This window comes from Diadema antillarum, unplaced genomic scaffold (assembly GCF_040938485.1).
Source record: "Diadema antillarum isolate AM-2024a unplaced genomic scaffold, OU_Dant_1.0 seq00000187_RagTag, whole genome shotgun sequence".
Taxonomy (NCBI): Eukaryota; Metazoa; Echinodermata; class Echinoidea; order Diadematoida; family Diadematidae; genus Diadema; species Diadema antillarum.
This window is the reverse complement of record NW_027271251.1, coordinates 428,054-452,283: the sequence shown is the minus strand read 5'-3', so window position 1 is coordinate 452,283 and position 24,230 is coordinate 428,054. Positions and strand designations below refer to the sequence as shown.

Sequence of the window (24,230 nt, the reverse complement as noted above, 5' to 3'; positions counted from 1 at the left end):
TACATCAACATGAAAATCATTTCAACAGTTTCACTATCATCATCATTATGACAAGTAGCATTGTATGTAGAGTTACATGTGATGACACAAACAGCTGCAAAACTCAACAAAAGGAATTTCTTTTTGTAAAACCTAAGCTCAATCCAAATTACTGACTGAGAAAATGAAAAAAATGCAAAACTTTATAAACACCTGTAGACCCCTACTTTGATGTCTTGTAACAATTTCCTTTCCCAGAAAAGAACAAATTTAACCATATCAGACATGAACACACACTCACACACACACACAAAACTGCACAGTAAGAATGTGGCAACAGAGGCAGCATCCAGATGGTTGCCATGGAGACACTCACTTGCTATCATGATGGTCTTGGAATTGCCTCCGAGGCTGTCCTTCAGGAGCCACGTGAGAATCGAGTTCCGGTAAGGCACAAAGTTTGTCCTACGCCTGGGGCTAGTCAGGTTGTCCCAGTCCGCCTCGCTCACTGACAGACTCTCCATGCTGGCTGTCGCGAGGGCGCTATCTGCCGCTGTGAGCACAAGGATTCGGTCGTCAAGTTATGATGGAATTACTGTCTACACTCTAATGTGGAAATGTGTGCAATTTGTACGGGATAACAATCCAACTGATAATTGCACACTTAATTATATACTTGTGAATCACATTTTGTATCTTCCCACATTTTAAAACTTATGAAGTTCACACTTGAGTTAAAGAAATAATAGGACTATAACAAGTATAACAAGTGAAAACAGTATTAAAAAAACCCACAAGGCCCAAATTCACGAAGGTAGTTTAAATCAAATTCATAGTTTAAATTTTGTCCACAGACTAAAACAGGCATGAAATTTGCATAATTTGCACCTGGCAGTGTCAGCGTTCATTCGTTATTGGTTGTCTGTATAGTTGTTTGAGATATGTCATTTACATTTAAACCATATACTAAATTCAGACTATCTTTGTGAAGGTGGGCCTTTATCTTCAAATTATATTATAACCATGATATGGAGATATGTAAGCACACAAATTTTGAAAGCTAAAGCACAAAATAAACACATGAAATCATATAATATGTTTGCAGGACAAAGAAATTTAGTTGAAAGAAAAATCTTGCATTGACCATAACTTACATTACATCATACACAAAAACCAATTAGAGTGAAGGATGTTAAAAAGCAGATTACAACCTTTGTTGTCCTTTGAAACATCAACATAAAGTTAATTGAAATCATTTCTATGGAAGATATATGTTTCATGATGATGACTTTTGCTGACTTACATCAATTAACGACTGAACAAGATGATAAACTAACTCTAATAATATGGCACTATCAATATAGTAATCATAAAGCAGCCACTAATAGCAGATGGATTCACGTGACAAATTTTTGAAAATAAATGAATTATTGATTAATGCCTACTTCTCAGCTTCTATTATAATTCTAAAGAGAAACCTTTGAAAACTATGTATAAATGAATAAAACAACATCTAACAATAGTGGAATGAAAGATATAAAACTAATCAGAAAAGGACATAGGGAAAGCTAAATGAGGTTTTTGTTAGTTAACAACATAGCTATGTAAGAATAAGAGATGATGAATTTGACATAATGTTTTCATCTCTCTCACTGTCTCTCTATCTCTCCTTCTCTACATGTATCTATCTATCTATCTATCTATATATCTATCCATTTTTCTATCTATCTATATATCTATCTATTTATCTATCTATATTTATCTATTTATCTATCTATCTATCTATCTATCTATATTTATCTATCTATCTATCTATCTATGTATGTATGTATCTATCTATCTATCTATTTATCTATCTATATTTATCTATCTATGTATCTATCTATCTATCTATCTATGTATCTATCTATTTATCTATCTATCTATCTATTTATCTATCTCACTCTTGCTCTCGTCTGGGCACCATTTCATAAAAGTTGTAAGCCTCTGACAAGTTCAGTAAAATCCTTGTTTGTGATTGGCTGAGAAGCTCTGGTCACTGACTGCTACTATGGTGATTGCAGGAGACTGACAACTTGTCAGGGCTGACAACTTTCATGAAACAGTACCCTGACTAGAGGTAATAGTGTCTCAGCTTGCAGTTTAGGCTGTTTCTCTGTAACCACAACTTTGCAAAAACTATTTCACTGGGATGGTTCTAAAAAGACCACTTGATATATTCAATGAGCGGGTTTGTAAATTTGTCTTTTGCCATGATGATACTAAAGACATAAGTAAGATGACACCAAGTTACAATTTTAATCCTTTTCAATGTGAAGTTGCTTAAATATAGTGTTTCATCATGCATGAACATCTGAAGTCCTTTATATCTTTATTCAAGTGCATATATAGGGGTTTCATGCATAAACATAAGTGCTGCATATTTTTATTCATGTGCATGAACACCTATCTACTATGAATGAACACTCATATTTATATTCATAAATATCCATTTTTATGCTGAGTACAACAATACTAGAGATTACAGAGGCTCCCACTGTAATATACACACTTTCAATCCAAACTTTTGTATACTTCAAATGAATGTCACACTTTCTGTACATCAGTAAATATCAAATACTAGTATAGATGGAATGATTACATTTTAGATAAATATTCAGGTGTGTACATGTGCATGGATTACTTGGGAAAAGAGTTAGTCTTTTGATTGCCTGTAAACAGGAAATTCAAAGCCAGCTATGACGTGCTAATCTTAACACCTTCTTATCAGAAGTAAACACATCAATTTAGAAAATATTTATTCTTTTTAATCCAAAATTACACTTCCTGACACACATTATTTCTACTTCTATAAGATATAAAGACTCCAACATTCATTTTTTTTTTTCCAGGCTGGATCAGACACATTTGATATGACATTTGCTTCAGGACATAGATATGGAGGAACTCACACCAAATAAGCTGAAAAAAAAAACTCCACCAAGTGCCATCAAATAAAAGAAAAACAAGAGACAGAGCACTCTTTTGTATGCGAGTGTGTAAGCAATCAACAGAAACAGCAGCAAACCCACACTGCAGATGAATATAAGTTCAAGTAATGAAGGAAAGTAGAAAAGTAATGCCCTCCTCTTTAGTTTTGCAAGACAATCATACATCAAATGACATTGCTATTTATACAACTTCAGAAAATTAAATTCACTGAGCACAGCAACAATCATATAACTTGTCAATTTTTCATTAATACATTTCTTTTGCTATCTCAAAATCAAACACGTCAACGTAATCATTCCAGCCACTGAGCATGTAGTAATGTGTGAATTAATGTTGAAGATACTATGACATGGCTGACCGATTCCTATCCATTTCTAAAAAAGCTACCATCTTCCAAATTATTGCATATCTTTTCCTGTTACTTTATCAGTTTATACATACAGCATGAATATGTATATTTTCGGGACAATTCCGTAATTGCTTTTGGAAAATACCATAAAATTAAGCCTGCTTTTGTTTGAAGAGAAATTTATTTTTCATCCATCTCATCTCATTCAGCTTAACAATGAAATTTATAATTTTATTTATGATAGGAAGAGAAGTTGCTCATTTTAATGTGAGTCATACTTTTAATTTATGACATTTTTGAATATTGAAAAATATCAATATGAAACATTTCATTTTGTGAGATTGATTTCACAGAGGTGATTTTTGATGCAACTTAACAATTCAAACCAAAATGGGGATCATAACAATAAATACATTTCCAATTTCAAGCTTAACTCTTCAAAGTGTGCTATAACTTCAACATTCAAAACAAAGAACTTGGTTCATAAAATGCAGACTGATCACAATGAATTGCAATGTAAACTGGCCCTATCACAGCTGTGTGTCATGAGATAACAATTTACTTCAACTACTAATGGTCACTGGAATAATTCAATTTAAATGCAACTCAGCAAGGTAACAGCAATCTATCAAGCTTGACACCATAATTATCTTGCCAAAATATATCAAATTCAAGTGAAACTTGCAATGATTTGGAAACACAATGCAATCAATATTGCTTCTCAAAAGTGACCACACAGATTAGAGTATTGTTTTTTTCTGCATCATAAACAACGACCAGTGAAGATTGCCTTCAGACATCAAGACAAGAGAGCTCAGAACTAATCTGTGAACAATTTTGTGTGCAGAACCTGAGAATATAAGTGAATAAGACACTGATGCAACATAAATTTTTTGATAAATCAGAAGTATCATGGATATCATAAGGTAGTGGGTAAGAATGCAGAGCTGATTACAGAAGTTTCAGTCAATGTTTCACAGAATATGAATTAAGATAAGCAATGCTGGCTACAAAGACTAAAATTGCTCACAGAAGTCAAGGAAGTGAGAATGAGTTATGTAAAAATGAGTACATATCAGATCTGAAAGAAAGACATACAAGGAAGAACTTCTGATGGATGTGTCACTTGAGGGAATGGCTTAGGCTTCATAAGCTACATGACACTTGAAACAAAGGCAGATACAACATTAGCTTTACAATTTTTTGCAAGTGTCTTGAGAAGAAGTGTCTTTCAGTAACATGTTCAGTAAGTCACCATGCTCCATGATGTTTTTCCCCTTTTCTGTTTTTCACATCTTTATCAATTTGATTCCTCTACTTTTTTTCTTTCTTTTTTGCAAATCTGATTATGAAGTTTTGGCATAGCCCCATCCACACATACATTTTCTCTTTCAAAACACTGGAATGATAATGTAGTGATAAATACACACTGCAAGGACCACACCCAGCAGTCTGAACATATCGTTAGCATAAAAATCTTGAACTAGAACTGAAAATGATTAGTTAGCCATGTTCTTTCAGACAGAAAAATCAGAAAAAGAAAAATCGCAGTTAAGCAAACAAGGAATGTTTGAGATGGTGATTCATGAGGGGAGAAAATGATGCATAGAGCTTTGAAACACACTGAAACTCATCTTACCACGTTCAAGGGATTCTTCACCTGTTTCATTTGAACATAAAGAGAACACACAATGATGTGCACGCCACATGGATGATGACTGAGGCACGCTACATAAATAGCTCTCAGCAATTTGATCCAGAGAGTAGTGACAGATGGCTGACATGGCTAATGACTTATGTCTGAAAAACCAGGCATGCTTATTTGCACATATGCTTTGAACCAGATTTAACATCTTAATTCAATATGGTAGGCATTGGACACAGATCAAGACTGTGATGACAAGTTGTAATAATATAGTCTTGCACAAAGATGAAACTTTTTTTCCCCCCCAATATTCATCTGAAAAAAAAACTAACACTTTTCAACACTGTAAAACAAACAATGTTCGCGTGCATTTTAATTTTGTGAGCGCCAAAATTCGTGAAATTACATTGCATGCGAAAGTTCTTGCATACACAATATGCATCGGATGCCAGTGACAATTCATGCCTCGAGATAGGCCATCGGCTCCAATTCACAAAATTTTCAGGCTGTGAATAAGTTGTGTTTTACAGTACGCCAAAAGGTTAGATATTCATAATGCAAAAGCAAGAATACCATGGTACATGCCATTTCCTCAATCAAGACTTACATCTTATAAAAAGAAAAGGCAAGAAAGTTAATGTCTTTTGTGCTGAGAAAATATGAGAGAAATTCTGATGAGCATGCCTGGTTCATGAGATTCTAGCAGGTGGAAATTTGTGGCTAGATTCTCAATACACCATGACAAGATTCTGAACATACAATGGAATGAAGGAGAATGAAATGCATCTCTTCTATGTTGGAACAATCTTTGATAGAGTGATATGTGATCAACTACTCTACTATGCAGGCTGTAAAAGATCACCAGAGCTAAGAGAGCACTAGGAAATGAGCTCTTCACACTGAAAGTTATACCTTTCCTGTAGCGTGTGGATACATATGTCTCGGGGACATATAAGGATTTATCCACTGAGGGACCTGCATGAAAATTTGTTATCACAAATATTATTTTTGTTTACATGAATCTCTATTTCACCAGCCTTTCAAAGATGGAAAAGCATAGTACATCCATGTTTAAACAGATATCACACAGAAAAAAAGAGAGAAAGTAGCACATACTTTGTCATGACTGAAATATATGCTTATATGAGAACTAATGTAACAGTTCACAGTTCCAAAGGTCTCGATTTCAAATAAATTCACACCAGTAAATATCTTTCATATTTAAGCACTACTCATTAAATGCCAACTAGGAATATCTGGAGACAATGAAATAAGCAAACATCTTCTGCCACTTATTTTTGACTCCAATATATGTCCATGAACAGTAAATCTGTTTTCCTCTAAATTGGAGAAAACATTTTCCTTTGTCAATTTGTCACAGGTGAATTCAAAGTATTTAGAGATTACTTTTCCTTGCACTGTTCAACTGTTAGCCCCTCTATTGTGTCATCACAAACTTCCCATATATGAAAAGGTGATTTATAGAAAATAATCTACTCATTGGTACAAAAGACAAACATGCACACACTGCACACACTGTGAAGCCTCCAACTACTCAATCAATAGAATTGAATCCTACCACTCTCAACAATATTCCGATACCTCAAACTCAACAGAATCATGACATGCAGTCATCCCATTCTCTTACCAAGAGCTTGAATGCAGTTGCCCAGGGTGACAAGAGACTTGTTGATGTTGGCACCTTCTTGCAGTCGATCTTTGCTGGTGTTGATGGATGCTCTCTCACTGCACGTGGGAAGAGAAAAAGACAGAACACATGATATCATATCGTCGGTTGAGAATGATAAGGGCGTTAAGTTGCCACAAAACCCATAGTGTTCAAGACCACTTAACGCCCTTCTCATTCTCAACAGACGATATCATCAGTAATGCCTGCAGAGGTCAAAAGATTAAAATCATTGTCTTTATTATTCACATTTTTTCACTATAATGATGCAAAATGTTCTCAATTTTTGTTGTGAAGCATAAGTTTCATCCATCTGATTTCATGCGTCTTTTCTTTCACAGCAAGTCTGAGACAACACTGAAGTTAAAGGGCGCCCTCAGGTGGCAATATCATTATAATCCTGAGTACACTGTCCCTGCAGAAAGATACAGTGCAACGATATTGCCACACTGTTCATAGTGGCTGTCTCATCATTACTTACGACCAAAAATCAATTTCAGACTTGCAAGTCTCATACTTGTCTAAACTAACCCTGCAAAAAAAAAAGTCATGTTATGTTTATTTAGATGTATTTTGGAAAATATTTCATGAACTCTAACCAAATCAAGTCTTTAAAAAATTGGTAATTTTAAGTGATCACTTAAAATGCACAAACTCTGAAAATGATCTATGAACAGGAAGCCCTCATCTATAGTCTTTGACTTACAAGATGACTGTGATCAAATTGATTATTCTTTCGCTATATCAAAATTCTGTTATAACCAAACAAATACACAATAAAAATACATAGAGCTGATAATGTTGCAACTTGAATTTTTATTTCATTGTAACCGGAATTTTGTTATAACCGTGTTCGTTATAACAGGAGTGCACTGTACTATAAGAGCTATGATCCAGATGCAATTATGGGTAAAGAAAAAAAATTTGCTCATATTTAATTGTTACTGGCTGTTTGAACCATGGGCCTTACCTTCCAGCCAGGTCAACCAGGTTAATCTTGCTGACAATCTCACTGGGCATTCCATGGGCCATCTTTGCCTGGATGAAAGAAATGAAATGAAATGAAATTCTTAATTTGTGAAGATAGTTTACAACAGTTTCCTAGTGTACATTTATAGCCTAAATAATGTACAAAACATGTCTGTTATTAAATTTCATACAACCCAAAGTCACTGAGAGCTTGATTTTATTTCATAAGTCAATTACAGAATCTTACAAGGAATGGGTTACGAATACTTAATACTGCACATTGTACTTTGTCAAAGGAAAGGACATACCATGAATCATCTTTTACAAAATATGCGACAGAATGTCAAACAAATGTAATTTCTAATGAGTGCTCTTGTGGCTTGAAATTGCACCTTACAACTTTGCCTCCAATCTTTCTTATATTGACATAATTCTATTACCATGTGGAACTATTTTGCATCCATTAATGAATAATTAAATGATATACATTGTATAAGCATTTCATGTCTGTAGAAGATCTTAAGCTCCTCAATCTCCATAAATCTGTTTGCATTGCAAACACAGGTTATATCATCTATGACGACTCCCTATCCTAGAGTCATGCAAATACAGTGAGGTGTGGCATTCCTGCAAATACACATAAGTGGGATAATGCATATATGCTGGAAAGACATGTTCAGTGAGTTTATTGCTGTGGTCGATATCACATGCAGTGGCATGTTGCAGAAGGGAAGAAATATTTTGTCACAGGATTAGAAATTGATTGAATGATTTGAGGCACTTGTTGATCTAAATTACACGAGAAAGGCAAGTATTCATTGAATTTTCCTCAAATTATTACGAAAACTGTGTTGTGGCATTAGGGTGGTGAATTGTGGCATTAAGGTGTATAAACATGAAAAAACAGAGAAATGGACATACAGTCACATATACAACCTTTAAACATAACAGCTTTAACACTTCTTCATGGTGAGGTCCAAAACCCACTTGAGAAAACACACACAAAAACCAAACAAATTGCAAAGCTCTCTGTACTTTATGTGCGTGTGTGTTTACCCTTTGTGTTAGAAGATATTATGAAACATATGTTCCTGCATTCCCAAACTTCTAAAACAGCCTGATTACAACATTTTTTCCTCTGAACTAAATCAAATCAATCTGGGTCTCAGATTATTGATACTGGTCAGTATCATACATCAACTTGTCTTGCCAATGCATTTCAGCCAGGCAGTAATTTGAATGATGACCAGTTTCATCATTATGTTAAAAAAACATGTTTTAGTCATCTGTGTGGATGAGGTCTGATAATCTTTCCCATTTTTTCTTTTTTCTTTTTTTTACAAGATAGCTACTGATAAGAATCAGTATTTTTTTGTGTAAAGATATATAACATTTGTTTTATAACTGTTTCACAAAATTTAAGTCTCTACATGGTAGCAGTGGTGGTAGTTGGGGGGGGGGGGGGGGGAGGGGGAGGGTTCAAAGAGGTCCAGTCCAGCAGCGCTAGCTAAGGAGGTGATTTCATCTCCTTTAATGGAACAGCACACGACACCATCTTGTGGTGTAATCAAATTGGTCATATTGAATTTCCCTTTCGTTACCCTCATTGGGCACGCATGATAATGAACCCGGAATCAAGCAGCCCCGCTCCCCTCTGTGCCTGCCAAGCAGTTTGACATCTCTCTGGAAAGGTGGACAGGGATTCATCACAGGTTTGGGATACACATTTCGCTAACTAGGAGTTTAATTTTGAGGTCATTACTTCAGGTACCTTACTCCCTGTGAGGCATATCTGAGTCACTATATTACAGTCTTTGATAGCAGGCAAACTAAAATGTGTTTCATGCTTTCCATCATTTTTTTTTTTTTTTATACGTCATCATGCCAACTTTACTTGCATTAGATCTGTATATAGCATATCGCCATAGAAAAGTCTCTGCCCTACCTCAGCATCAACAAAATGACAGCATGATATATGAGATGTATGCTGTACACCAAAATTAATCAAAAGGTATTTGCATCTATTTCTAATTTTCCTGACACCTTACGTTTCAAAATGGATGGGACACAAAAGTTGGAATATTGCATACTGTGTTATCAATCCACTATCGTTAGCAGTACCTCCTTGATTATTTTCTGTGTACCATTTCATTACTGTATACCACGGCAATAAATGGAATCTGTAATTACGTGGGTACAATGATTTGTACAGCAGTAGGCTTTCTAGAAGGCTTAGCTCTGACTGATGACTGTGTAATAAACTATGTTAGTGGTATCCTAGCGTGGATGTACTGAGGGGGTTATAAAGAGGGATGTATAGAAGTGCTAGTGCTCTCAAATCATCCTAAAAATGCTCGGTAATGATCCATGTTTTTAAATTTACTGTCATCCAGTCATGTCATTGACATCACTGTACTATGAACTATTTTTAGATTCAGCGTAAGTACACCGCAGTAGACTTTTAATGACCAGATGATTGATTGCACGTGTAATTAGGTCAGTTGGGGGCTGAAGATCAATCGTGATTAGATGGAATTAAATTGCTGGTCAAATCTCATTTCAAATTATATTTCTCCACAGATCCTGCCCAAACAAACTTCACATTTACTTGAAGATGACCACAGTTGCCTACAGCTTTATTTTACATCAACCTCTAAAATGTTTTATTTCTAAATCTTTAGCTGTGTCACAACTGACATATCCCTTTAACTGAAAGTGTGCTGGCTCTTTCCTTGATATGTACACTTTGTACACTCTGTAGGCCCTACACTCTGTACTGAACTAAATCCCATTTCATTTTCTAGCAAGCCTAACCTTCAGTGACAATTGCATTACAGAATGTCCACTAATGGTCAGCTTACATAATGAATATGCACGAGTACTGCAGTACCGTTGGGTTACGTGATTTTATTACTCCAAGGAAATTGGATGAAATGGGGTAAGAGGATCATTTCAATTCCCGGCGGCAGAGAAATCCATATATCATGGCAAGTGATGTCATGGGCTATAAATAGACATTACAATGCAATGACAAAGAAGGAAACATATCTCCCCCTGCCCTTGTTACTTTACATTTTTAATTTTTCTGCAGTGCATACCTGAATGAAAGTGATGGTGAAGATGGCGTGGGATCGACTGCTCAGCTCGTGCATGTGGGTAGCGGCTGTGGTACGCTGGAGGTTCCCAGCATTCATCAGTGAGAGAACCTGTTCATAATCTGACACCAGGTGGTGTGACAGATCTGTTGAAAAGGTGACAAAATTTGAAGAAAAAAAATGATTGCTAATATATATCCTCTGCATTTCATGATAATCTTCCACAGGACTTATGTAGCAATTAACACTTGATTTTAAAGTGTCTTATCAATGAAGTATCATTTATCTTATGGTACAATTCTCATCAACCTGTGAGTTGCCAAGCTCTTACAACAGATTTGCTTGAAACACATCTTCTCTCTTCAAACAACTGAAATCTCCTTGCATTTGTAGTGCCATCACACATAGATGAATAATGCATTATCATAATACATTTTGTACATGCTGTTATCAGAATTCCCTCTATCAGGGTTATTGCTTGAATTGAAATTAATGTTTCTACTCTGTAATGTAAAAACTACAAACGTATAAAATGTCATCATTGATTTCATATCAGCGTTGTACATTTATTATCATACAATGTACATAAATGATTTGATGAAGTATAAGTCTTTGTTTATGATGTGACTTTAAAAAGCTAAAAGTATAAGATTTGCATACAGGTCCATGGAAAACAGATGAGAAAATAAAGTCATTGCCATGCATGACTTTTTCCGATCACTATTTGGGAACACATGAATTGACTTATGACAGGTATGAAAACTTCAAATCAAATTGAATGCAGAGGTTATTTCATCACACATAGATAAATAATGCATTATCATAATACATTTTGTACATGCTGTTATCAGAATTCCCTCTATCAGGGTTATTGCTTGAATTGAAATTAATGTTTCTACTCTGTAATGTAAAAACTACAAACGTATAAAATGTCATCATTGATTTCATATCAGCGTTGTACATTTATTATCATACAATGTACATAAATGATTTGATGAAGTATAAGTCTTTGTTTATGATGTGACTTTAAAAAGCTAAAAGTATAAGATTTGCATACAGGTCCATGGAAAACAGATGAGAAAATAAAGTCATTGCCATGCATGACTTTTTCCGATCACTATTTGGGAACACATGAATTGACTTATGACAGGTATGAAAACTTCAAATCAAATTGAATGCAGAGGCTATTTCTTGCATCCTTTTATGAACATAACATATTGCATGAAATATATCAAAACAAAGTACACCTACTGATTATCAGCCCCTCACGTAATCTGCATATATGTGGTACACTGTTTGGTGCAATCATGTAAAATTATAGGATTCCATAACTTTCTTTATCATAATCAACTTTTATTACACTTTTACCATTCTGCTTGGTTGATTTTGCAAGATTACATACAATCACCTTGAACATGAAGTAGCATTACCTGATAAAATCTCTCTTGAATGGTGATAGGTCTAGTTTGATGTGAGGAGTAGGATTAGGGTTAGGGTTAGGGTTATGTTTGTGGGCAGAATTTCATGTTTGGCTTAGCGTGCAGATATTTCATGGGAGCAATTGTCGCTAGAGCAATTGTCATGGAACCCTCTACTACAGGTTCTTTGTGCAGGATAACCAAAAAAGAAAAAAAGAAAAAAAAAAAAAAAAGATCTGCTACTGTTAAACGAGTGGACTGTCACATGATTCTCAAGGGCAAGTCACACCTCTCCACTCAGTGTTCTCTTTCATAACTCATTCCTCTTGAGGCCCATACCATATTTACAATCACAATAAACATTTGCATGGTAACTGGGCAGGGTAACTGAAGACTTCTAGCACTAGAAGAAACTGGAGTACAACCTTTCACGTTCCTGATGGCTTGTAAGGTCTTTCTGAAGGACATTCCCCTCTAGAAACTGACTATCTTTCCTTACTTTTCATCTAAGCAGCCACACTGATTGTGGAGCCCCCTCTGTCATCAAGCTGATGTTTTCACATTCCATAACCGCATCAGCTTCTATTGCTGCATTCTCAAACTTGTCTTCCTGGGACCTCTTGCACTTAGATAAATATCTTCCCTTTGTAAGGTACATGCATTTTAGGCTAAATTATATAAAACATATCTGAAAAGCACTATGATACAATGAATATGACTCCCCATTTCTTTAGTGCAGAGTAGTACTACAGAACAAAATCTTGCAAGTGTACACTAAGTGAATACTTATCTCACATGAAATGCCATACTCAAAGATTCCTCTCATTTTTTGTTAGTCATGTACAATGCCCAGAGAAGTCTGAGAATGAAAAAACCTTCAACCATTTTCAAAGATCCTCACAAAAGCTGTGCACCCTGCCACTTGCACTGCCATTCACACGCGGAATTTGCTCAGTTCTGCTTCACAGCACAGAGGTGAGGAACACACCACCAAGTGAAGGGCTGTGAGATTGGCAGCCATCTGCCAAAAAACCCGCTGCCTCTAAATATACATTGACAGTTACCTTGAACATAGGGACCATCCTTTGGATGCTCCCGCACCCGCAGCGTGTACTTGGCCCGGCTAGGAGGGGCCAGCAAATCCCGTACCCTCTCATTGTAGATCTCCAGGAAACTATGCACGGTAAAATGAAGAAAATAAAAGATATATACAAAGTAATATAATGTACATATTATAGCATTTATTCATTACAGGGTGCTTACAATACAGTCCGCAAAGCAGCTAAATTTCTTATACAGCTTATACAGCTTACATGCATAATTTTAGAGAACGTATTCATCACTGATCATTTTCTTGAATTCCACACATGATTGTCATCATTATGTCTAGTGAGATATGTATCAGCTATATGAATTTGGCCTTGGCATAAGCCTAATGTCGCAGAAAGATAGAGAAAGCGGGGACAGATCACCCTTTAAAAGGCTCGAATGAGAGCACAAAATGGAGGTATCATACCTGACTTCCACCTTGAAGGTAACATCCTCCTCGTAGTTGCTGATGCGGTCCAGCAGGTTCTCACAGATGCGTGGTATCAGTCCCTTCTCCGTCTGTAGATTGCACGCCATAAGAGGGGAGCGTGAAAAATGAAATGCCAAAGAGAGCAGAACCTGAACATCATGCTCTGTGCCTCTATATTAGGATTAAAATATCTAAAATGACAATTTCAACAGCTATACCTCTGCATGCCACTACAATGTGTTACTATATTTCACCTTCTCCAGCAATGATATTCATATATAAGTCTGTTATGTCATGTCCTTTAAATTACTGACCCTGACTTTTGAGGAAGTAACATTAAAATCTCTTACCAGATGTTATTTTACACTATTCCTGCAAACTGACTGAAATTAAAAGAAAAGGGTTTTTTTGCTGTTCTTGTCAGTATTCCTCTTGATTTTGATCCCTACGGCCCTTCAAAAGGTCACTTTGTGTTATTCTTGTCAGCATGTTGACAGTAATATACCGGAAGTTGTTTCACTCTGATTGAAATTCATTCAATATGTAATTGGAATTTTATCAATCCCACAATTATATAAAACATCAATGATTGCCAGAAGGGAAATGAGGGAGCAAGTCATAATAAACAACCTTTATCTCATTAGACACACACACACACACACACAAAAAATAGTGGAAATGACTCATTCTCAATTTGTTCTCACCAGTATATGCTTTCAGCATATCTCATAAAAATGCAAGCAATAGCATGAAATTACATAAATTACTTGATTTTCTTCAAGAAATGTGGGAAAACTGTGAAATATCATCACAAAATCAAAATGAATTTATACAAAGTCATTCTTTGTTCTTTGACATTTCCTTGAAGTTGGATTCAGCCATATCGTTTAGACGAACTGTTCTCTGCATCAATACCGCTAATCAAATTAGGGACAAATTGGGATGGAAAATCAATTGCTCATGTATGAGTTTGGACCTGAACATCTCATCTCAATTACTCAGCATACATCGCTGCCTCTACCACAATTCAAAGGAAGGTGTAGCGGTAGCTGTTTTTGTGGCTTCATTTTTTCCCTGGGCAAATGCAGAGAAGAGAGCTGCTACCAAAAATAATTGTAAATGCAAAGAGACACAGTGGGACAGATGCTGTTTCTCATGGGAGTTTACTTTTTCTCATGTGTTGGGTAAGGTTTGAGGGGTTTCAGACTGACAAAATATCTTGTTTTTAAACATGTTTTAAAAACTCATTTCATGCTCATATAAGATAATTTTTTTTTGTAATTCTGAAAGCAAACTTGATTGAAATACCTCCTGTACATATTTTAAAAATACATCTGGTAAAAATGTGGTCAGATGGTTTTCACAAAATATGGGTATGTTTAGCTCAAATTTATGTTCTTGTTTGTAGTCTGGAAAAGTTTGGGAAAAAATATGACTGAGGCAGTTGAACATAGCTTGACCATGTATTCACTTCCACCATGGTGTATATCTTTACCTGACCATATTAAAGTAAATCTTCTTGGCTGTTTGTTTGATAGACCATGGAGCTTCTGAGAGAAATTTAGTGTAATATAGAATGCTGTTTGCACATCATTCTTATCTAAAAAGGTGCGAATCGGATAAAAATTACATAAAAGCTATTATAAACGATATTTTGCAGTTAGTGGTGGCATAGCGAAATGGTTCACACACTCCACAGCTCTGAATTCCATTGGAAATATGTTTCAGAAATGCAATCAAAAACAAATTCACCTGTAAGGCTGAAACCCTCTTTGTTCTTGATGGCATTTTCCTCTCTCTTTTTTTTTTTTTTTTTTTTTTTTTGGGGGGGGGATATATAAAGTAGAGCCCCTCCCATCCAGATGCATCTAATTGTCATCAGGATGCTATTTGCAGCTTCAGCAGCTGCTCAATGGTCTTGGTGCCGATTGATAGGGTTTTTCTGAGATGTACATTGTATGTGCTTCTATTGTACATGTGTTGTGCATTCAATTTTGCGAGTGTGTGTGTGTGTGTGTGTGTGTGTGTGTGTGTAGGTATGTGTGTGTCTTCTTTTGTATGGCATCATTAGCCTGGTTGGTACTGTTGATAATGCACAGCTTATGAAAATGAAGGCTATTCTTAACATTCACACTGTAGGTAACACTACTGTATAAGCAGTTATTTTTGTGTACAGATATTTTCGCAAATTAGGTCACAGACATTTTCGTGAGATGTTGTTTCGCAAATCGACACCAACGCTATCATAAATGCAGTGCTACCATATAGCGTATGGCAACATTTTTGTGTGTTGTTAAATTTGCGATCTAATAGTGATTTGCGAAATTCAAGAAAATTAGAACCTCGCAAAAATAACAGCTTATACAGTATCTTAAATGCCATATTCTCAACATCTCATGATGTGTCACAGTCTTACTGTATGTCATGCACTAATAATAGATGCTATGAGAGCATAATTATGGCTGTTTTTCTCATTACACTGGTGGAATAAAGGCAAATTTGTCTTGAAATTTAAGGGGAAAAGCAGCAATAACCCCAAGGGGTGAGATGTGAAAGTGATCAGGAGATCTGCGATCCATGGAGGAGGAGGAGGACACGTCATGTTGCCAGGTAACGAAGAGTCTCAGCCCATTTTCCACAGATGTGGTGGTAATTGGGGACAGTAATGAGTAATCCTACTCTAATTAGTTGGAAAGTTGTAAAGACGGCTACCATCGGGATCGTTGATCAATCCCTGGTGTACTGACCTTTCTACAGTGCTAGGGTTGACCTTCTGTGCAATTGTACGACCAGCATGCTTAGAAATGTTTAATGAAGTACATACAAGCTGTGTCCCACAATATCCTAGGAATCATTTACAAATGACCAATTTGATTGATTATACTGTATTTAGCTGCCTTAAAATCGACGCTGAGTGTCTAATAAAAATAAACTGGCCATGGACGTTTTCTAAAAATAGGTACCAGCAGAGATCAATGAGTTTATAGTGACTTTATCATCAAAAGTAAAGTGTGCAAACATATCATTGCTTATTTTTCAGCCTTTTGCCCTTTTCTTAGTTGGTACTACAGTCACACAGAAAAGATGCAATGACAATTCTACAATATTAATTTTAGAATTCAAAAAGACATTCAATTTTCGAGTTGCTGGGTATTACAGAGAGCTATCAGAAATTTATGATCTTCAGATTGCTTGATGAAGGTTCAATATTTCAGTTAGATGTCATTGACTATCCCATACAGAGATACTAAAACTTTATGAATTGTAAGTTTCAGCTTAAAGATAAGTTGCTGTTTTTTTTTGCATGTGACCTTGCATTTGAAGAATTCAAAAACTATTTCAGATACCTAAAGAAATCCATGAAGATCGTTCAAACATATAACATAGTTTTGTTCAAAGTAATGCAATATTCTATGACCAAATTGTAAAGAAAGAGAAAGACCAACAAGAATTTGTCAGTGCTATCAATTTGTCTGTAGTATCAAAGTTTGTTTTTGTGCTATATATGGATGTTATGAGACAGACATGCAGTTTATTATAATCACACAATTTTGTCAGTTACATTCAAAGGAACACAAAAATCTAAAGTTTTATGTCGCTGCATGAAAGCGTTATTTATACTGTAGAATGTAATGTATGTTAGTGCTCTGAGCCAAAAGAGCAGGATGCATAAACTGCTTCAAGGACAAGTTCACTCCAGAATATGTGTGAATTGAGTGAATTCAGTAATATCAGTAGAACACATCAGTGAGAGCTTGAGGAAAATTGGACAATCCATTCAAAAGTTATGAATATTTAAAGTTTCAGTGACAACATTGTTGGCTGAGAAGACTACAACAGTTTGTGCTGCCATTGCAGGACAATGATTTGAAAAAAAAAATCTAAACAAAATTTAAAGTATTTCTAGCAAAATGGAGGAGCATGTGACTTACATCTTTCAGAGAGCAGGCAGAATATCACTCTTGACATGTGTCAGTAAAAAGTCAAAGGAGTGTGTAGGCTAACTTTTCATAAAATATGAAATTTTGTGGAATTCTCTTTATATTTTCCGTATAACGTTGTCCAGCAGTGACTATACTGTAGATCTCAGACCAACTCTTTTTAGAAAATGATCTTTTGGTGCGTTGATCAGGCCAGCAAAAAAAAAGAAAAGAAAAAAAAGAATGTGTACATTGCTTTCATCTGTTTTTCTCATCCATGAAAGGGGAGAACAACTTGCCGCTCAGTGCTTGATCACTGCACATATTTTAGGTTGCTGCTGCGACCAGAGTTGCCAGATCGCAGCTAGTCTTCGTGGCCAAACACAGTCTATTTTACGGCCAAATTTGGCCAAGCTATTTCTTCTCACAGTCAAATTTCATCCGTTCACCCTTCAAGCATGCTTCAAGGAAAGCTGAACAGTTGCTTGCATCATGGTCCATGCTTGCATGATTCTTGTTACTTTTTTTTTTTTTCATTATTGATGCTTCATCTGAGTTTGGGTCCCATCCGTGTACCAAAAGTACAGGACACAGAGTTCATGGTGATTCCCAAACTTTACGTAACCACATATGATATCCACACAAATTGACTTTCTCACCTCATCTCCCATCATTGTGTAGGTCTTCCCTGATCCAGTCTGCCCGTAGGCAAAGAGGCATGCATTGTAGCCATCGAAACTGGCATCCAGCAGCTGCCTCCCCAGGTCTCCAAAAATCTGTTGGGTGAGGAAAGAGAGGAGGCAGGTTAGAAATAAAAGATTTTTTTTTTCTCACTATTCTATGAGAGTAGAGAATCAGGTACATAAATCACACTTACTGAGCAAAAGTAAGGATAGTTATCACATTCCTTACATTCATGCACTCTCAGCTTACAAAAGACATATTGGTATGATACTTTAATAGTTTAGACTTCAGAAGTGATATGTATGGTAGTAAATGTATATGCAAATTCCTCTCTCTGCAGTTTTACAGAGGAAAATGAAACAGCAGGCATAAAATGCCAAATTTCCTGAACCTGTGTCAAAATGACTCTTCAGATCATTTCAAATGCTTTGTGTGTGAACACTCACTGTAGTAAAGCACACATACATACACACACACAGGACTTAGGAAATCGTGCACAAAATTGAGACAGACTCCTTTAAAACCTCTTTCCTTTTGAATCTGTCTATTTGTGGTTCATACTGATGCATTTATTGAGGTCTGACGTGTCCTTCTGGACACATTGAATAGCTTCACAGAGAGCAGAACAAAGAGAGAGACTACATCTTGAAAGGATGGTGTGTTTGCAGAATTTCCGAAGTGAAATTGCGTTCAACTTTTCCGCCAATCCGCACTTGATCCTGACCATGAAACCAGCTCCTTACTTACTGGCAAGGAATGACAGTTAGGAGTCAATTCAATGAAAAACAAACATCACTTGTTCAGTCCTTACTACAGTGTTTGTATTCGCCCATTTGTCTTGCATAAAGCACACCTCTGCCTTTATAGACTGGGCTTGTTTCGCGGACCTTCGGTAAACATAAAAGCTCCTGTTTGTCCACTTGGGAGAACATTCTCCGTGCAAGGGAGACCCTTTTGTATCCCAGCGATGCAACGACAAATCGGATTGTAGGGTTGCTGTGGCAAAGACACTTGCGCTACCCAGTAGAATCAGACCATGTGAATACAAACAGCACCAACCAACACCTCAGCTTATCAACGAACAATTTTTACAAAAACATAGATTTGTCTCAACTTTAAAGGGTATACTGTCTTCCTCTTCCACTCCTTTACTTACTCTTCCTTCCAAACAGAAGCACTAGACTTTCCAGGTAAAATCATATCTCCAAGTAAATGACTGCCAATGCTAAAACAAGATTTTTAGGAAAATGATGCTTGAATACCTAATAGTTTAAAGGGCAGGTATCAGATAAATTGTATTTTATTTTTCTTTGAAAATGCAAAATCTCATTCAACCTACAATGTACAATGCGCAATCAATTTGTACTTGTGTCGATGTTTCAAGAGAGCATTTGCTGTCTACAATATCGTTTGGTTTTTTTTACAATTTTTTATGATTAAATGTTCCGTGTCACATTCTCATCCCAATCCTACATGACCAATTGTATTCACATAGTGGGGGTACAGTGTATAGAGTAATCAGTGTATAGTGTAATCAGTATTACAGAACAACTTTGGAAGGTTTCCACCCTATCAAACTGTTCAGTATCAAATGTGTATTTGGGCATTCATGAAACAAGATGCATCAACATGCATTAATCCTAGTCTTTTGGCACAATTGTCTGCTGTTGACTCTATAGAACTTTAACATCAATCGTACGACCCTGCAACTTGTATACATGTGTGGCTGAAATGTTACATTTTACTCACGCATGTCTAAAATGCCACTTGAACACCTAACATTCATTGTGTACTCTCGGCCTGTTGGTTTGGGGTAAGACGAAAATCAAACACACAGAACAAAGCCACCAGGGGGCATGATTGAATCTTGAATGATAGTTATGTCAACCTTGCCACCTTCAAATAGTTGACTGGAATAAGATAAACTTTTTTTTTCTGCTTTGACTCACTGACTTCTACCAGGAGAAACATTAACAAGTTGAGCAAACTTCTGATTCTGATGTATGTTAGGCATGGGATGGTGGTGATGGTAGTGGAGGACGTGGGCGTGTAGCTGAAAGAATGACAAATTTTCTGCCTGATTGATCACAGGCACTGTAACTCAACAGAGCATAGAGAGAATGGAAAAATATTCCCAGCACATAGGAAATATGGGGTTGTCATTGAGAAGAGATGTTCCATTTTCACTGCAAAGGAATGAAAATAAAGATTTTTTTTTCTGAAAACAGGGGAAGAACAGAGGGGGAAAAACAGATGTGTGGAATATATGAGACTAGATATATGCAAAAATATTCTTATTTTGAGCGTTCAGATCTCACTTGATATTGGGAAGATATAATGTGTCTTTTACTCCTGACCAAATCTACTTTATGTATAAAAAAGAATACTGCGGTGCATCATTCTGCCCTAAAACCTGCACTTCATTGACATGCCAACAATTTGTTCATGATTTTTACAAACTTTTACAAACAATACCTACACCAAATAAAAAAGAATATAAATGCACAAGAATTTTACACGTAGCCTGTCATTTCATAGCAAAGAGATTACTGGACCTTTACGCTGAATGGAATGCCGACGCATGGGGCAAAAACGTAATTGTATTTGGGCAAGATATGATCCGGTCCAACGGTTAGCTTTATGGCAGTTTCTATCCCCAACAAAAGCACACACTACCAACACCATGTGCCAATAAGGATAGTGTGTGGATTATTGTGTACCTTCGTCATGGCAACGACCCCAGCTCTAAAGGGTGCAAACATCTCCCTCCTTGTTATGCAGGACCTCCTCAGCTTTGACCCTATGTGACCCATATCCTCATAGTCTACAAATGAAGACTTTTCACAGAAAAAGTCAAATCATCAAGAGGGGCATTACAAAATATATATATATACGGTATATATTTTTTTTTCCCCACAAGCCTGATTAGGGCAAGTGGATGTAAAATTGCTGTTCACAGGAAGCTCTGTTTTTGCAAGATAGTCATGTGCACTACATCTTGTGCCATGCTTGACACTTAAGTTAAACATTTGTGTGTTTGCTTTGTCTCTTAATGGGCAATACAGTGTATCAGTTATTTTCTTACAGGGAGCACAAGTGTGACACTCTGACTGGACATCTACTAGCGAAGTATTCTTCTATTTCAGTTGCCCATGGCACGCTGTCCGTATGTGGATTTGCAGCAGCATTATCCTGGGACTGTTTCAGGCATGCAGTACACGGGGTCTGCCTTGACACATTACATACTATGGCTCCATGTTCATCCGTTGTCATGTAATTTGTTTTGATCACGTACAGCCTTTGGTGACTGAACCTGAGAAGTGCCTACTGGGATAAATTCTCGCATGACACGTAATTCCCCAATGTTGTCAAATGGCGCCTAAATTGTAACCGTTTGTTGAAAGCAACACCGATATGATTGATGAATAAATTGAATTGTTATTCTGTTGGATTTGGTACAGGTACACCGACACTTGCCCCTCACAGCTGCCTGGATTTCATTTCAGCACTGCAGAACAGCCAGTGCATGACGAGTGCACATTCGGGACCTCTCTCATTTGATTCTAAATGGGCTGTAAAATGTGCTTTATTCTCTGGTCTTGATGACATCAGTTTCCGATCAATCTCTCTGGCAACAAATATGTTTTGTTTTCATTAGGATGTGAGAGCCATTCAAATAAATGACAATTGCTGAACCATCCAAGCCTCAGAGAATGATATGTGGAAGAATTATCGTTCAATGATCCAGATTCATACCAGTACATGTATCTCATTATTTCATTTAGCCTCTAAATGCTATATCTACAAATCCAAAATTACAGTCATAATCAGAATACCCACACCCATCCGATTATCACAGTGTTCTTGTTTGACTAAGAAACCTACAGTGTACATTGTGTAGGCCTACTGAGCCAGTTTCTTACGTTTAATTTCATTTCAAATTTGTTGCAATGTACAAGACATGTTCCTCAACTGTACTTACTAGATCGATGCCAAAATCGTTTCAATAAAATGTGCTACAACTTTGACAAACATTTCTATAGCATACATTGAATCACTGCCTGGATATGACTACTTAATGACAGTTGTAGGAAGTGAGGGCCTTTGTAGCCTAATAAATACCAAATATACAATATATTTGTAAGAGTAATACATTATTATTCATCACAATAGCAAATTTCAGCTTACACTTTGTATAATAATATATCAAATCATAAAAACATTCCTGTGCAAACAAAAGATTTAGATGAAGATGAAACCGAAATCTGAAATGACGGTCAACTGAATTCCTAGGTTACAGATTTTTGGTTTTGTTTTGAATGTGACGTCTCATCTAAACCCAAACTACAATGTAAATATTTGAATGGGGCAGCTTTGACAATACAGAGAGCTCCAAACAGAGTTCTGTGACAGAAGCTTACACACATCATAAATAATCCCCTCTTTCACTGCCACGCAGCAGCTTTAGTAAACAAGGGGAGGGAGAAGAACGATGTATACGTACGTAAAAATCTGCACGTATTTCACAACATTAGGAGCTGCAGCGTTGAACTTGGTCTCTCAGAAACCTTCTCACTCATTCTGCCCTTTCCTCCTCATTTTCATTTCTTGCCAAACAAACATTTAACATGCTTTATGGTCATAAAGGAAATTGAATGAAGACCAAATTTTTCTTCTCACATCGTTCCTTTTTTTTTCACCAGCCAAAGTGTGCTCACACTAACTATGGTTTAATATACCCCATTCATATCTCATATGCTCTGATTTCTGGTTTAAATGTGATCGTAAGCTTGTTTTTGAGAATGTATAATGTCTGAAAATGTAATATGCATGCACATAATGATTTATACAGGTATACAAATGAGACTTTATTTTATCAAACAACTGAGGGCACTACAAATATCAATCAATCAAAACCACTCGGGTCTGAGTTAGTGTATCTAGCCCCAAGGATCATTCATTCGTACTTGAAATTGACTCCATCAAGCCACACACCGTAAACAGGCCCCTGCCAACATTTCTCCTTCATATGCATAATCTGCATATATATGCCCCATTAACACATTTGGTTTCGGCAGCACAAAAATATTTCCAGCAGAAGTATCCAAAGAATTATTCTATAAAGATGCAACTCTTCAATTCAGAGACAGCAGAAATCTGACAATCATCAGGGGTCTGTTTCATGAAAGTCTATAATGATACTTTTCGCTCATAAGACACATTAACGAGAGACTTCATTAAATGGATTTTACTTCACTACAGAACTACATATGAGCGGCTTTGGCCATTCTGAGATTTATTATGCGATGACTTCAGGAAAAGGACCCCTGGTAGGTGTAGAAATGACCTTCATCTGCAAGCATGCATAAATCATATTTCTCATCTTAGGTTACTTGCATGACTGTAGGTCACTGGCCAACACAACTGGCACCCTTCTGTCTATGGTGGTGTAATGAGCCTCCAGGGGTTCTGTTGCCTACATGTACATTTGGGACAAAGGTAGCCTGGACTGATGAGCGGAAATAGAGACTGCTTATTTAGATCACAGAAGTGTCAAAAATTCCATTAGTAGGACAACTTAGAATTACTGGATGAGTGCATCTAGATCAAAGTGAAGTGCAATGACACATCTATAGGGTAAAAGGAGGGAGTGGGGTTGTTGTACTATATCAGCCTCGTGAGGTGATGATACCATTGCATCTTCTGATAGAATGTATACTGTAGAACCAACGATATTTGCAGCATGAAATTTTTGCAAATTAGAGCCCAGCCTTTAACAAGGTATGATATTTTAGCGAATTATCACTGGCATTCAATGCATAATATAACGTGGACAAGAACTTTCACATGCATTTTCATTTTGCAAATTTTGGCTTCTCACAAAATTTGCGAAATGCAAAAATTGATGATTTTATAGTGGCTGAATCAACTACCACTGAATTTTCTTACTATATACAAAATACATTTTCACTTT

General features: G+C 36.4%; 1 protein-coding gene across 1 annotated transcript in view; it reads right to left on the bottom strand.

Moving 5' to 3' along the window:
- Positions 1–24,230, bottom strand: part of LOC139728616 (uncharacterized) — a 116,173-nt gene that overhangs the window by 60,473 nt on the left and 31,470 nt on the right. The window contains exons 4-11 of the mRNA XM_071639557.1: positions 18,232–18,348; positions 13,650–13,741; positions 13,198–13,307; positions 10,719–10,861; positions 7,622–7,689; positions 6,613–6,710; positions 5,877–5,939; positions 356–532 (exon numbers count right to left, since the gene is read on the bottom strand). Of these exons, the coding sequence (XP_071495658.1) occupies positions 356–532; positions 5,877–5,939; positions 6,613–6,710; positions 7,622–7,689; positions 10,719–10,861; positions 13,198–13,307; positions 13,650–13,741; positions 18,232–18,348 (868 nt within the window). The remainder of the gene's footprint in view (positions 1–355; positions 533–5,876; positions 5,940–6,612; positions 6,711–7,621; positions 7,690–10,718; positions 10,862–13,197; positions 13,308–13,649; positions 13,742–18,231; positions 18,349–24,230) is intronic.